This window comes from Asparagus officinalis, chromosome 1 (assembly GCF_001876935.1).
Source record: "Asparagus officinalis chromosome 1, Aspof.V1, whole genome shotgun sequence".
NCBI lineage: Eukaryota > Viridiplantae > Streptophyta > Magnoliopsida > Asparagales > Asparagaceae > Asparagus > Asparagus officinalis.
The window spans coordinates 63278644-63291675 of NC_033794.1; the positions used below are offsets into that span (position 1 = coordinate 63278644).

The window sequence follows — 13032 nt, forward strand, 5'->3', positions numbered from 1 at the left end:
CATCCACTCTTGTTTGGAATTATTCTTAGGAACTCATGATTGTCCATATTCAATGGCTCTTGAGTTCATATGTTTGAAGATAGATGGATATCCTCAATTGCAGGACTCCCTCCCAAATCTAATGATTAGAATGAGTATTATTTTTCTGGTTAAATACCTGTTATCCTCTTCAGGAGAAACATTAAATGTAACACTACTTTGTAGTTTATTCTCTGTAGAAATAGCTGATACTATTATCTCAATAGTTACCAACCTACTAGATCATTACGATTCAGACACTCTACTACGGCTTCCATCACGTGATTGTTCATCTATGAGCAAGCCATGCTACTTTCTTCTTTAGTCCACCACTCAGCAGGCACCTTCAATTGATCCTGAAATCGCTGACACATACTACAACAAAAGTTGCATATATTCACACTTAATATATGACACATATAAATGTGTCATTTTATTTACAAAGAATTAAATAATAGTGACATAAATAAAAAGTGTGGTAAATCACGATACATATTTGTGTTATTAGATATACAATTAAATATAAGAAAAAAAGCTAATAGGTTAACATGAATTGTGAGAGGATATATTGATGGTCTTAAATAATAAATCTTAGACATTAATTATGATGATGACTAAATACTTATGATAGTAGAATTAAATAATAGTGACATAAATAAAAAGTGTGGTAAATCACGATACATATTTGTGTTATTAGATATACAATTAAATATAAGAAAAAAAGCTAATAGGTTAACATGAATTGTGAGAGGATATATTGATGGTCTTAAATAATAAATCTTAGACATTAATTATGATGATGACTAAATACTTATGATAGTATATAAGCTGAAAAAATTTATTGTTACGCATGCTTTGATAAGAGTAATCCTAGGATGGGTGACCTTCTGAGAAGTTATAGTATTAAATGGTTATACTCTTTATATTTTCATGGTGTAAATATAAATATGTATCACCACTCTTGACACATATATGTGTTAAAGGTTTTGTGACACGTGTATGTGTCACCACTTTCGACATATATATATGTCGTGAATTTTGCGACACATGCGCACATGTATAGAAAAATACTCTCCACACATGCTCTAACCACACTTTTGATAAGTGTTGCGCTCCATATTTGTGACACAAAACTGTGTTATGTAGAGACAAAAAATGAATCATAATTTACAACTTTTATATTGTAGTGTGCACTTCTAAGGAGATTATGGTAATGAAATTATTCCCCATAAAAGTAACGTAATCAAATCATTCCCCATAAAAGTGCTTTATAAGGTGTGCCCTCTTCAATGTGTTGCCAATAACACATGTTGTTATACAACAATACCGTCATCGACACGACTTGCGAATTATGCAAATTAAGAACATGTTGAAATAATGGATCATTTTCTGTTTGGTTGCACTATTACAAATTAGATTTGTAATTTTGCACCCTCGATCTTCACCTATTCATCGTTCAATTACTCTTCTAGATACCTTGTACGATGGGCCAAATGTGATGAGACTGCACGTGCTAAAACCATTACTATCTATTGGTGTTTACGGAAAGCGAGATGAGGAGGTCATATTTGCATCTTATCCTATTAATGTCCTGGCATTGGCAATATCAAACGATTTGATGAGTATGTCGTCATCTTGCAAACGTCATCATCTTGCAACTTCCACTTACTATCTCGACTAGTTAAAAAAAAAAAGAGGTGTGGGTGTTGGGGGGGGGGGGGGGGGGGGGGTGGAATCCCTACATGAATCAAGTTGGATGTTCAAGTTGGAAAGAACATCCAGTAGAAATCTCACAATCAATGTAGATGGGACTTCATGACAACTAAATCATTATGGGGTCTAATTGGGCGCCGGCGAACAGATGAAGGCAAAGTTTCTTATGTTTCATTAGAAAAATTGATTCATTATCCCCATATTTAGTCAAAGCACGTGGCATTCCTGAAGCTCTAAGATTGCCGACACCCTTCAAAGACTTTTAGCTACTCACTGTCTTTAGGGAGGCACAAGTTCTCATCAACTGCATTCTCCCACCTACCTTCTCTCCACCATAACAAGTTTATCATATTGTGCATGAATGCATTTGTATTCTTTGTCAAAATCTGTTGGTGTCGATATCATAGGCTCATAGATCACTGAATGTGGTGGCTCATTCTATCATGGTCATTGTTGCATGATCATCTAAATTATATGGGTATTGGCTCCCTCATTAATTATCAAATGTATTTATTTTGGTTTTCGTACGCCATCGTTGGTGTGCGTTTGCATTAAGGACCCGTTTGGATAGCTAGAAGTATTATAAATAAGAAGTAGATTAAAGAAGTTATACGATAATTATAAAGTAGAAAGTAGAGGAAGTGGTAATTTTTTTGTTCATTTTACGTGATTTTGAAAGTAGTGGAAATAACACTACTTCCCTTTTATTTACTTTTTTTTTATTTGGATGGAAATTGGAAATGTCATTAGGAAGAGAGATATGGGATATTTTTGAAATTTTATTTAGAGTGAGAAATATCCACATAATAAAATAATAATTTTATTCTTAAAATAATGCATATTATAGCTACTTTCAAGGTTTGAGGAACATAAAAAGAATTAAAACGTAAGATGCTACATAGACGCCAAGTCATCATTTTGGAAGTACCAGAAGTAGTATTTTTAGAGAAAGAAATAATCGTTTTGATGGGAAGTAGCAAAACTAGCATCTACGTACCTCTTTTACTTTGGTTAACTCCTATATATTTCTATACAAACAAACAGTCCCCAAATGAAAGAAGCAAAGGCTATGGTCATTTTCCTCAGAGAAAAAGGTAAAAGAAATAAAGAAATTATGAGTCAATGTGACATATATCATTTTATTGGGATTCAAACCAAGCTAACAAAGAGAAACATCACATCCAATGGTAATGGAACCCAAGGTTTTGGGGTATATAAAAGTAATCTCTCATATTTGAACTATTATATTCTCCCATTGCACAAAGTTAATTAGCTTGAAATTTTTTTCTTTTTTCCATGAAAGAAAACTCTTCATGCTTGTGTCATAATGTTAGGACGACTACACTAACACTTCATGAAGAAGTTAGAAATGTCAACCTAATTACTGAGAGGGTAAGTGAACCTATTTTTCGAAAAAGTATTTATCATGAAAGATTTAGTTGTCTACACATCCTATTAGATGTACAAAGTAAAAAAGGATGGAAAGTTTAGGTATATATGCACGGCTAAAAGTGATAATTTAACAAGAATATGTACCTTATAAAAACATCGGGGTTCTTTGAGCCAAACTGGTGTAGTAAGAGCAAGTGCAGCAAGCTCCCAGTTGGGAGTCCTAGTCAGCATGCTCTCAAGAGCTCTCAAGCATTGCAAGTGCAGCAAGCTCCCAGTTGGGAGTCCTAGTCAGCATGCTCTCAAGAGCTCTCAAGCATTTTAGAATAAAAAATTAACAAATTGTCAGCATGCTCTCAAGAGCTCTCAAGCATTTTAGAATAAAAAATTAACAAATTAAGCCTTGGGAGGCACCACTTCTTTTATGGAGCTCCAACAAGCTCCTAGTTAGGAGCTCCAACAATATCAAAAAAACCCATCTTCTATTTTAATATTTTACTCATTACTTTTAATTATATTTAAACCTCTTGTCTTTTATTTCTAACCGTTGGATACGGCCTTCGAGGGAGCGCACACGGTCTTCGAGGCAACCCACAGTCTTCGAGGGAGCGCACACGGTCTTCGAGGTAACCCGCGGCTTTCGAGGGAGCGCACACGGTCTTCGAGGTAACCCGCGGTCTTCGAGGTTGGGCATGAAGTTCGAGGTATCGCAAACTTTGACCGTCAACCGACTGATTCCTATAAAATTCGATGGCTTCTCTCCTCAACCCATCATCTCCCAGAATAAAATGTCTAGCTCATCTAGCTCTAGTAATGATGAAATGATGAAGACGTTCTTTCTTATGGGAGCTGCTGTTGTTAAGGAAGAAGAACAAGAGAAATGTTCAACTTTAATTCAACACAAATGACGTATCGTGCTCCATCGAAACCGACTGGAAGGCCACAATCGGTTGTTCCAAGATTATTTTGCTGACGCACCAACCTATCCTCTTTATTATTTTCGTCAAAGGTTCAGAATGACGCGTTCGTTATTCCTTCGAATCCACGACGCAGTCGTTGAACATGACAAGTACTTCGTCCAAAAGAAGAATGATGCTGGACAGTTAGGACTATCTAGTCTTCAAAAGATTACTGCAGCTATGCGGATGGTCGCATATGGAGCATCCGCTGACTCCGTTGACGACTATGTTCGGATCGGTAAAAGTACGTCGTTTGAGAGCGTGAAGAGGTTCGTTCGATCGATTATCAACATCTTTGGAGAGGAATACCTTCGTGCACCGACTAATGAAGACGTTGCACGCCTTCTCGAGGAAGGCTCACAACGAGGTTTTCCTGGTATACTTGGGAGCATCGACTGCATGCACTGGACATGGAAGAACTGTCCAACTGCCTGGCAAGGTATGTATACTGGATATTTTCATGAACCTATAATTATTTTGGAGGCCGTAGCTAGCAAAGATCTTTGGATATAGCATGCCTTCTTTGGACTGCCGGGGTCTCACAATGACCTTAATGTTCTACATCGTTCACCGGTTTTCGCACAACTTGCGGAGGGAAGAGCTTCACCGTGCAACTAGACTGTCAATGGCCACGAGTATAATATGGGATACTATCTCGCTGACGGGATTTACCCAGAGTGGTCCACATTAGTGAAGACTATTCCAGCACCTCGAGTAAACAAGCATAAGTACTTTGCTCAACAACAAGAAAGCGCAAGAAAAGATGTTGAGCGACCTTTTGGCGTGTTGCAAGCTCGATTTGCGATTGTTCGTGGACCAGGATGTTTCTGGCAACCTTGTGTGCTGAAAGATATTGTGACAACTTGTATCATAATGCATAACATGATCGTTGAAGATGAACATGATTGTCAATTGGACAACAACTTCGACTTTACTGATTCGGTACCAGTCGTTGAACCTTCTCATGTGCAGACGGTGCCTCTAACTGAGTTCATCCAAAATCATCATCGGATCAGGAACACGCAAACACACAAATCACTAAAAAATGATTTGATCGAGCATCTGTGGCAGCTCAAGGGATCCATCGCCGAGGATTAAGGTTCTTTATGTCTAATGTAATTTCAGAAAAGGAGTTCAAGTTGTTGTACTACGCCAATTTTATTTTCAATAAAGTAGTTGTTTTCATTCAATGCCAAAATTTTCAACTTCAAGTACAATCATAAATCTAATACAAGATAATATTTGATAATTAGGAAGAACTAATAAGGATGCGATGCGACGAGAGATCCATCTTCATGATATCGTCATCTTGTTTCTTATGTTTTTGCTCTATTTTTTGATTGGTGGTTTGCTTCATCCACGCGAAAGCCTCTCCCATGATGGACGTAGCGGATCCAGAGTTTTCCACATTTTGTTTCCTGTTGAGCTTTGCCGCTTTCCTCCCTTCAGGCCTTACTAACACATCATCCGAGTCAGTGTTCAACTCGATAGGGATCGCTGGCATGGAATTGTTTGGTGAGGAATCAGAGTTTGTGGTTCTTCTCGGCTGCGATTGAATCTTATTGTAAGTTTGTGGTGGCTTGCTATCATGGTCTGTTAGGCGCATGATAGCAAGCGATCTTCTTGCTATCGTGCTCCTCCGCCTAGATTTTCATGGCGAAGAAGAAGAGATCTAGTACAAAGAGAGTTCAAAGTAGTGAGTTGAGAGATTCCATCTTCACCTACGCTAATACTGGAGTCTCATCGTCTACTGGAGTTTCCTATTCTAATGTTGCCGATATCAATGAAACAGTAAATTCTATGTTTCCTCAAGAAATGGAAAGTACAGGTCCTAAAGGAGCAAGGAAGAATATGCTGATTGAGGAAGTTATTGTCAGATCTAAACCTCTGTCCGAACCTCAATCTCCACAGCTGAAATCTGGTATGATGATCCCTCGTCAACTAAGTAAATCTCCAAATTCTGTCCAATGATCAGTTGAAGTTGAAGATGCGATTGATTCAGATCTAAATGAGATAATAGATCATAATGTGGATTTCAACTCTGATGTGGCTGAATCTGATAAAATTTTAGAAAACAATATAAATCTGGAAAATGAAGAAAATGAAACCTCTGTTGAAAATCAAGTGAGAAATGTTAGCTTTAAGGAAAATCGATCAGAATTGAAAACTTTTGCTAGCTTATTCTCTGACAATAGAAAGCAAGGTAATGGTTTGTCATTGAATTTTGTTTCATCTGCTCAAGGTCATTATGTATCTTTCTTAGAATCAGAATGGAAAGAAGGTAAAGATATTTGGAAATTTTCTCTAATTGGTCATGTTATTGGATTAAATGTAAAATTTAAATCCATGGAAACCTATGTGAACAAGATTTGGGGGAAAATCTCAATTCCTAAAGTCTACTTTAATCAAGAAAGGAGTATTCCTTTTTGAATTTCATACTAAACAGCAAATGGATGATGTTCTTGAGACTGGTCCTTGGTTCTTTGGTTCAAGGCCATTAGTTTTGAAACCTTGGAAAATTGACATTGATGTTGAAAAAATCTAGGACTGTACTTATCCAATGTGGGTTCAATTCCCTAATTTGAGGCTAAACTTGTGGAGCTCTTCAGGTATAAGTAAGATTGCTAGCCTCATAAGCAACCCCATCACTACTAATAAACTCATGGCTATTAGACAAAGACTGTCATATGCTAGAGTCTTGCTTGAAGTTGATTTACCTTTAAAAGAGGCCTTGCCTGATCAATTAATCATTCAAAGTCCAGATGGGAAAAAATATATTCAGAAAGTGGTTTATGAATTAAAACAAAGATGGTGTACAAATTGCAAAACAGTGGGACATGAAGTTGATAAGTGTAGAAGATTAACAATGAAGAAAATATGGGTTCCAAAACAGTCTGCTGATAATGTACTTGTTTTTGGAATTGTTCATAATGCTCTTCAGGATGTTCAGATACCTGAACAATCTACAAATAAAATATCAGATCAAATTTCTAGAGGAGAGATGGATTTATCTGATCAAGTTTCTAGAGGGAATCTGTCCAGAAAACATGCACAAACAGTGTTGTGCACCAGCAGCCTGCATATTGATAAAGGGAAATCTACCCATAATGCTGGTCACATGATGAATTCTACAATACAAAATATATCCCCTTCTGTGAATGTTAGTGGCTTTACAAGTGTAAACAGAAATATTATAGCTAGAAGATCACCAATGGATAAACATTCCTCTCATATTCAAGCTTCACTATTCTCTTTACTGGATCATAGTAATGAATTTGCTCCCTCAAGCATTGATAGGGGAGGATCCTCTCAATAAATGCAACTGACAATCTGGAATATTAGAGGTTTAAATAAAATCTTTAAACATATGTTAGTGAAGCAATTTGTACATGATTATAAGCTTGCATTTATAGCTCTTCTGGAAACTAAAGTTGTTGGTGATAAAATGAATACTATAGCAAAGAAAATGGTTAAATATTAGGATTGGATTTCTAATACTCAGCAAGCAAGGAATTGTAGAATATGGATTCTCTGGGACAGCAATATCCTATTAGTCCAGTGTATTTCTTCCTCAGACCAGTATGTATCATGCTCTGTGATTTCTAAAGATGGAAAATTTTCATGCATTGCTACTGTAGTCTTTGCTCTTAATGATCAAGAAGGTAGGAAAAATCTCTGGCATGACTTGTTAAGTTTCAAACAAAGTGTGAATTCTCCTTGGTTTGTGGGTGGAGATTTTAATACCATCACCAGTAATGAAGAGAAATAAGGGGTTCTCCTGTCACAGATTCTGAGACTGAGGATTTTAATAGCTTCATCACTTCATGCCAACTACTTCATCTGAAAACTACATGATGCTTCTTCACTTGGTGTAACAAACAGGATGCTACTTTAAGAATTTGGAGTAAATTGGATAGAATCTTGGTTAATGAGGAGTGGATTAATTAATATACCTCAAGTCAAGTTGATTTTCTTGTGCCAAACTTCTCTGATCATTCTCCAGCCTTGATTACAGTAAATGATGACATCTGTGAAGGTAAGAAGCCTTTTAAATTCTTCAGTATGTGGACTAAATATCCAGATTTTAACAAAGTTGTTAAGTCTGTATGGGAGCAGAACTGCAGGGGTTTCTACATGTACAGGCTACATACAAAATTGAAAAAACTTAAACATGCTCTGAAAGATTTGAACAAAAAACACTAAATTAATATTAGTGAGCAGGTATTGAGGAAAAAATGTGATCTCTCTGATATTCAACTACAGCTAAATGGTGATCCTTTCAACTCTGATCTAATATCAAAAGAGAAGGAATGCTTGAGCAGTTATATGAGACTGGTTGATTTTGAAACCTCCTTCTTCAGACAAAAAGCTAGCATCAAATAGGGATAATATGGGGATAAATGCTCTCATTTATTTCACTCTATTATAAAAGCCAGAAGAAATCTAAATAAGGTGCTATCATTATATAATGACAATGGTGAGAGACTAACTGATTTTTCAGATATCACATCTGAAAAATAAGGTGCTATCATTATATAATGACAATGGTGAGAGACTAACTGATTTTTCAGATATCACATCTGAATTTATTAGTTACTACACAAATCTCCTGGTGGTGAGAGACTAACTGATTTTTCAGATATCACATCTGAATTTATTAGTTACTACACAAATCTCCTGGGCTCTACTGGGCAAACTTTGCAGATAGACCAAAGGGTGATAGCAAATGGTCCTGTTCTTTCATTTACTCAAAATAATAATCTGAGTACTCCAGTCACAAGAGATGAAATCAAGCTAGCTTTGTAGGCATTGAAAATTGCCTATAGGTCTCCACGAACGGTTCAGTGTTAAAGAGCGACGATGAACGTCACTATCCAAGCCACAGGAACCCAATTGACGTCGACGAACGACTGAAGCGAATCGACGAGCTACGTGAGCTTATAGGATTTCAGAACAACGAAGACCTGGACCAATCGGGAACCCGACGCTGTTCACAAAAAGGACAACGCCCTTCGTGCCTCGACCACTCTACAGATAATCCAATCACCAGAGCGGATCGAACTGTTCGTCAAGCATCCAACGCACCCGGAATCACTCAAATCCGAGTTCGGACGAAGAATCTACAGGGAAAACAACCGAATCACCTCAAACGGAGTCTCGGGAGGTCGAAACACCCCGGGGGTGTCTAGGAAAAGCCTAGACACCCCAGGGGTGTCTCGGCCAAGGCCGAGACACCAGGGGGTGTCTAGGCCCCCTAGACCCCTCCATACACCTATAAATAGCCCCCTTGGGCCTTTGTTTTGAGAGGAGGATTTTTGGAGACCCTTGGCGAAGCCCTGCTGCAGTGAAGAGTGTTCGTGCGCTTCAACAAGGAGAGGAGAGGTCCACATCAGAGCCTTCATCACCCGTCCGATCCTTAGTATTAGCCCTTGGCGTTAATACTAAGAAGAGCTAATATCTCGCTTTAGCCGAGATTGACGCTTTAAGCTTCTAGATCTCACGCGGATCGACGAAGCTCTGCCCGATTTTCTCGGAGCAGATTTGAGTGCCCGGTGGTCCACGGATATCAACGTCCCCGTCACAGGCCAAAGACCCACACAAGCAAGAGATGACAACCGACGCCGTCGTGACGCAACCGGCCCTAAAGATCCGGGTGAACGAAGAGGTCGAGTACGAGTTCGACCAGCAAAAATTCGAAGAGTATCTCTCTTCCTCCTCCTCCAGATCCGCCTCTCCAAGCAGGCGCAGGAAATCCTCCTCCTCCAGAGTCGTTCGCGGGACCCTTAGCTCAAAGACCCAAGAACCCCTTACCGTCGCTGCACTCGCACCACGTGGCGTCTCCGCGTCGCCCAACGTGGTCGAGATCGCAGATCTGGGCATCTCCTCCGCCAAGAAGATGGCTAATGAAGGCGCTCCAGCAGTATCAAAGAGGACTCGCCAAAGACGGCGTCAACAACTTGCTCGTCAAAAGGCCAAGGCTTTGGAGCCTATGGACGGGGTTCGCTACAACGAAGATCTCAAATCGAGACAGCGCATGGAGCAACAACGGTACGTAACCAACTCCTCCTCCCTGACAAAAACGAACAAGTGGGTGGCTACTGAAGGCGCTCCAGCTGTATCAAAGAGGACGCTCCAAAGGCGGCATCAACGCTTTGCTCGTCAAATGGCCAAGGCTTTGGAGCCTATGGACGGGGTCCGCTACAACGAAGACCTCAAATTGAGACAGCGCCTGGGGCAACAACGGTATGTAACCAACTCCTCCTCTCTGGCAGAAACGAACAAGTGGGTTCGTGTCACGAGGACTCGTTCCACCCTCGAAGAGAGAATCAAGAAGCGCCGCGCACTGCTCGCGCATGCCCGAGCTCTCTTGCAGAAAGCAGAGGAGATGCAGAAAGAAGAGGCGGTCAAGACTCCGCCAAAACTCAAGCAAGTATGGAGGCTAAAGGCGAAACCAACATCTAAGCCAAGAGTTGAAGATGTTGCTGCCCAATCTTCACCAAATCCAAGTCCTGTTCCCCTTACCCCGGCACCTCCGGTGGGGTCAGGTATGAGCACGGATCCTTCAACATCCAGGGTTCCTGTGAAAGGTCGCCTCGGTCCCTTACCAGGGAATCGAGGTAAAGTACCTATCAAGGAGCGATTGGGTCCGTTGAAAGGTCCCCTAATGATAAACCCGACTGGGGGTCGTTCTAACTCCCCCCAGGAAAATATCAAAGGGAAAATCCCTATTGCCGACCGCATCGGGTTGCGTGTCGAAGTTCAAGAGCCCGTTAAGTTTTTACGTTCACAAAAGCGTAGACTGGAACGAGCGACTCTTGAGAACGCTAATAAAGCGTCATATTCATCTGATGATGATAATATTATGTCTGGAAAATCATGTCAACACTCTATAGGTTGCTCTAGTTATCAAACTGATGAGTTGTACTATAGAGCTGGGGGTATGAATAAGCCTTGGAAGCGAAACGCCCGAGACACGGAGCCTCACTGTCCGTGTGCCAACATCATCAAGGCGGTGCTATCAGAATGCTGTTGCTCTGAAGCTCCAAGGAGAGTTTCGGTGCTTAGATCAACTTGCCGAAGCATCCCAACACATGACTCGATTGCGGTCAGGGATCAATAGGCGAAAGAATTACCAAAGGATGCAAAAGGGACTTCCTTGGGAAGAGGAATAGTCAGATGATGGTTCAGACTCCTATTCGGCTATAGCATCCGATGACACGGCGTCTAGTGCGGGACAGCCTTACGAATCACTTATGATCAGCGCCGAACAAATGAACAAGATGCTTGAAGACGCCCTAGCTCGGCAGAAAGAAGCCTTCAAGTTCGAGATGGAGATGGCCGTGCAGCAAATGAGAGAGATGCACGACCAGCAGATCGCGGCTCTGACAACTCACCAAGGAGAACCCACTCGACCCAATCATCAGAATCAAGATGAGAATGAACGAGAAGGGAATAATGTCAACATAATTATTCCCCCTGTCAACGACGACAATGGGGGTGGTCCTGTAGATGATAATGCAAAAGAGGACCACGTTACCTCTCCCCAAAGCCACTCAAAGATAGAAATGAGTGAAGACAAGAAGATGAAGGACTTGGAGAGCAAAATCAACGCGTTGATGAATGCTCAAGAAGTGAAAAGGTCCGGCATACCATGTCCATACCCAAGGGAGTGGGAATCAATTCCATATCCGGCAAAGTTCAATTTAATCAACTTTACGCCGTTTGACGGAAAGGGTTCCCCTACCCAACATCTAATATACTTCAAGTCCCACTTGGGAATAATCTCCGGCAATGAACCCTTGATGGTACGGTCATTCGTTGGCACTCTTCGCGGAGCGGCCTTCGATTGGTATCGTCGCCTCAAGCCGGGGAGCATCAGTAGTTGGGATGATATGGAGGACATGTTCCTGACGAATTTCTTCGACGACAATACTGAGGTCTCAATCAGCACTCTGTTTGAGGAGAAGCAGAAGAATGGCGAGACGGTTGAAAATTTCGTGAAGAGATTCCGAAACAAGGCAATGAATTGCAGGGACCCGGTCAGCGAAGATTTCATCCTCGAGACCTGTCACAACAATCTTTCCTTGGACATCCTCGAAGCTATGGGAATGGCACCACCAAAGACCTGGAAGGATCTGAAGGTGCAGGGAGAACGAGCCGAACGATTCCTCAAAAGGAAGAAGGCGGAAAGGGGTCAAATACCTAATAATGCCCCGCAACCAAACTTTTCCCCTAAGGGAAAAGGAAAAGCACATGCAAATGCCGTGAATGCGAATCAAACGTTCGAGGTGCAAGCGCAGCCGCAACAGCAGCAGCAAAAGGCACCTCAACAATCAAGGTGGCAACAGCAGACCCCGAGGCCAAAAGCCTCGGAGCAAAAGTTCCCAAAAGTTTATTCGTTCAGAGAGGATGAAGTTCCCGGTATCTTCAAGTACCTCATTGAGAACAACAAGATCAAATTGCCTCCGGTCCAGGATCAAGAAGATGCCAAGAGAGTCAATGATCCAAAATACTGCGCATTCCATAGAGCGGTGCACCATCCTACCAAGGTATGCTATGCCCTTAAAGACAAGATCCAAGCTCTAATCGACGTCGGGGTCATCACCATGAAGCAACCCAAGGAGAAGAAAGTAGGTGCGAATGCAGTGACGATCAGCTTCGGCTCTTTTCCCGTGAACCAGTTCCAGCTTGAGCCAGTAATAAAGGCAGCAGTGAAGACAGTGAACGATGATCCTCACAAGCAGCGCCAGAAGGGACTTGTGCCACACACAACCCCCAATGGTGAGATTCTTTGGGTTCATCCAGATCTGATCGGAGACGAACAATGGGCTGGAACCTCTTCCAAGAAAAAGTCAAAAGGAAAAGGTAAGTCTTGTTACGGAGCTTCTGCTATTCCGGGAAAAGATGACGACAGAATTCCAGCCTTCCCACTTTCTGAAGATGAGCAGGAAAC

General features: G+C 41.0%; 1 protein-coding gene across 1 annotated transcript; it reads left to right on the forward strand.

Moving 5' to 3' along the window:
- LOC109835104 lies at positions 4137–5635 on the forward strand. Its single transcript, XM_020403104.1, has 2 exons — positions 4137–4518; positions 5529–5635. Exons 1-2 carry the CDS (start codon positions 4137–4139, stop codon positions 5633–5635), a joined length of 489 nt encoding a protein of 162 aa, XP_020258693.1.

Coding starts and splice junctions, on each gene's coding strand:
- LOC109835104 (XM_020403104.1), top strand. CDS start 4,137: ATGACGCGTTCGTTATTCCTTCGAATCCACGACGCAGTCGTTGAACAT. Junction 4,519..5,528: donor CTGTCCAACTGCCTGGCAAG/GTATGTATACTG, acceptor TCCTCCCTTCAG/GCCTTACTAACACATCATCC.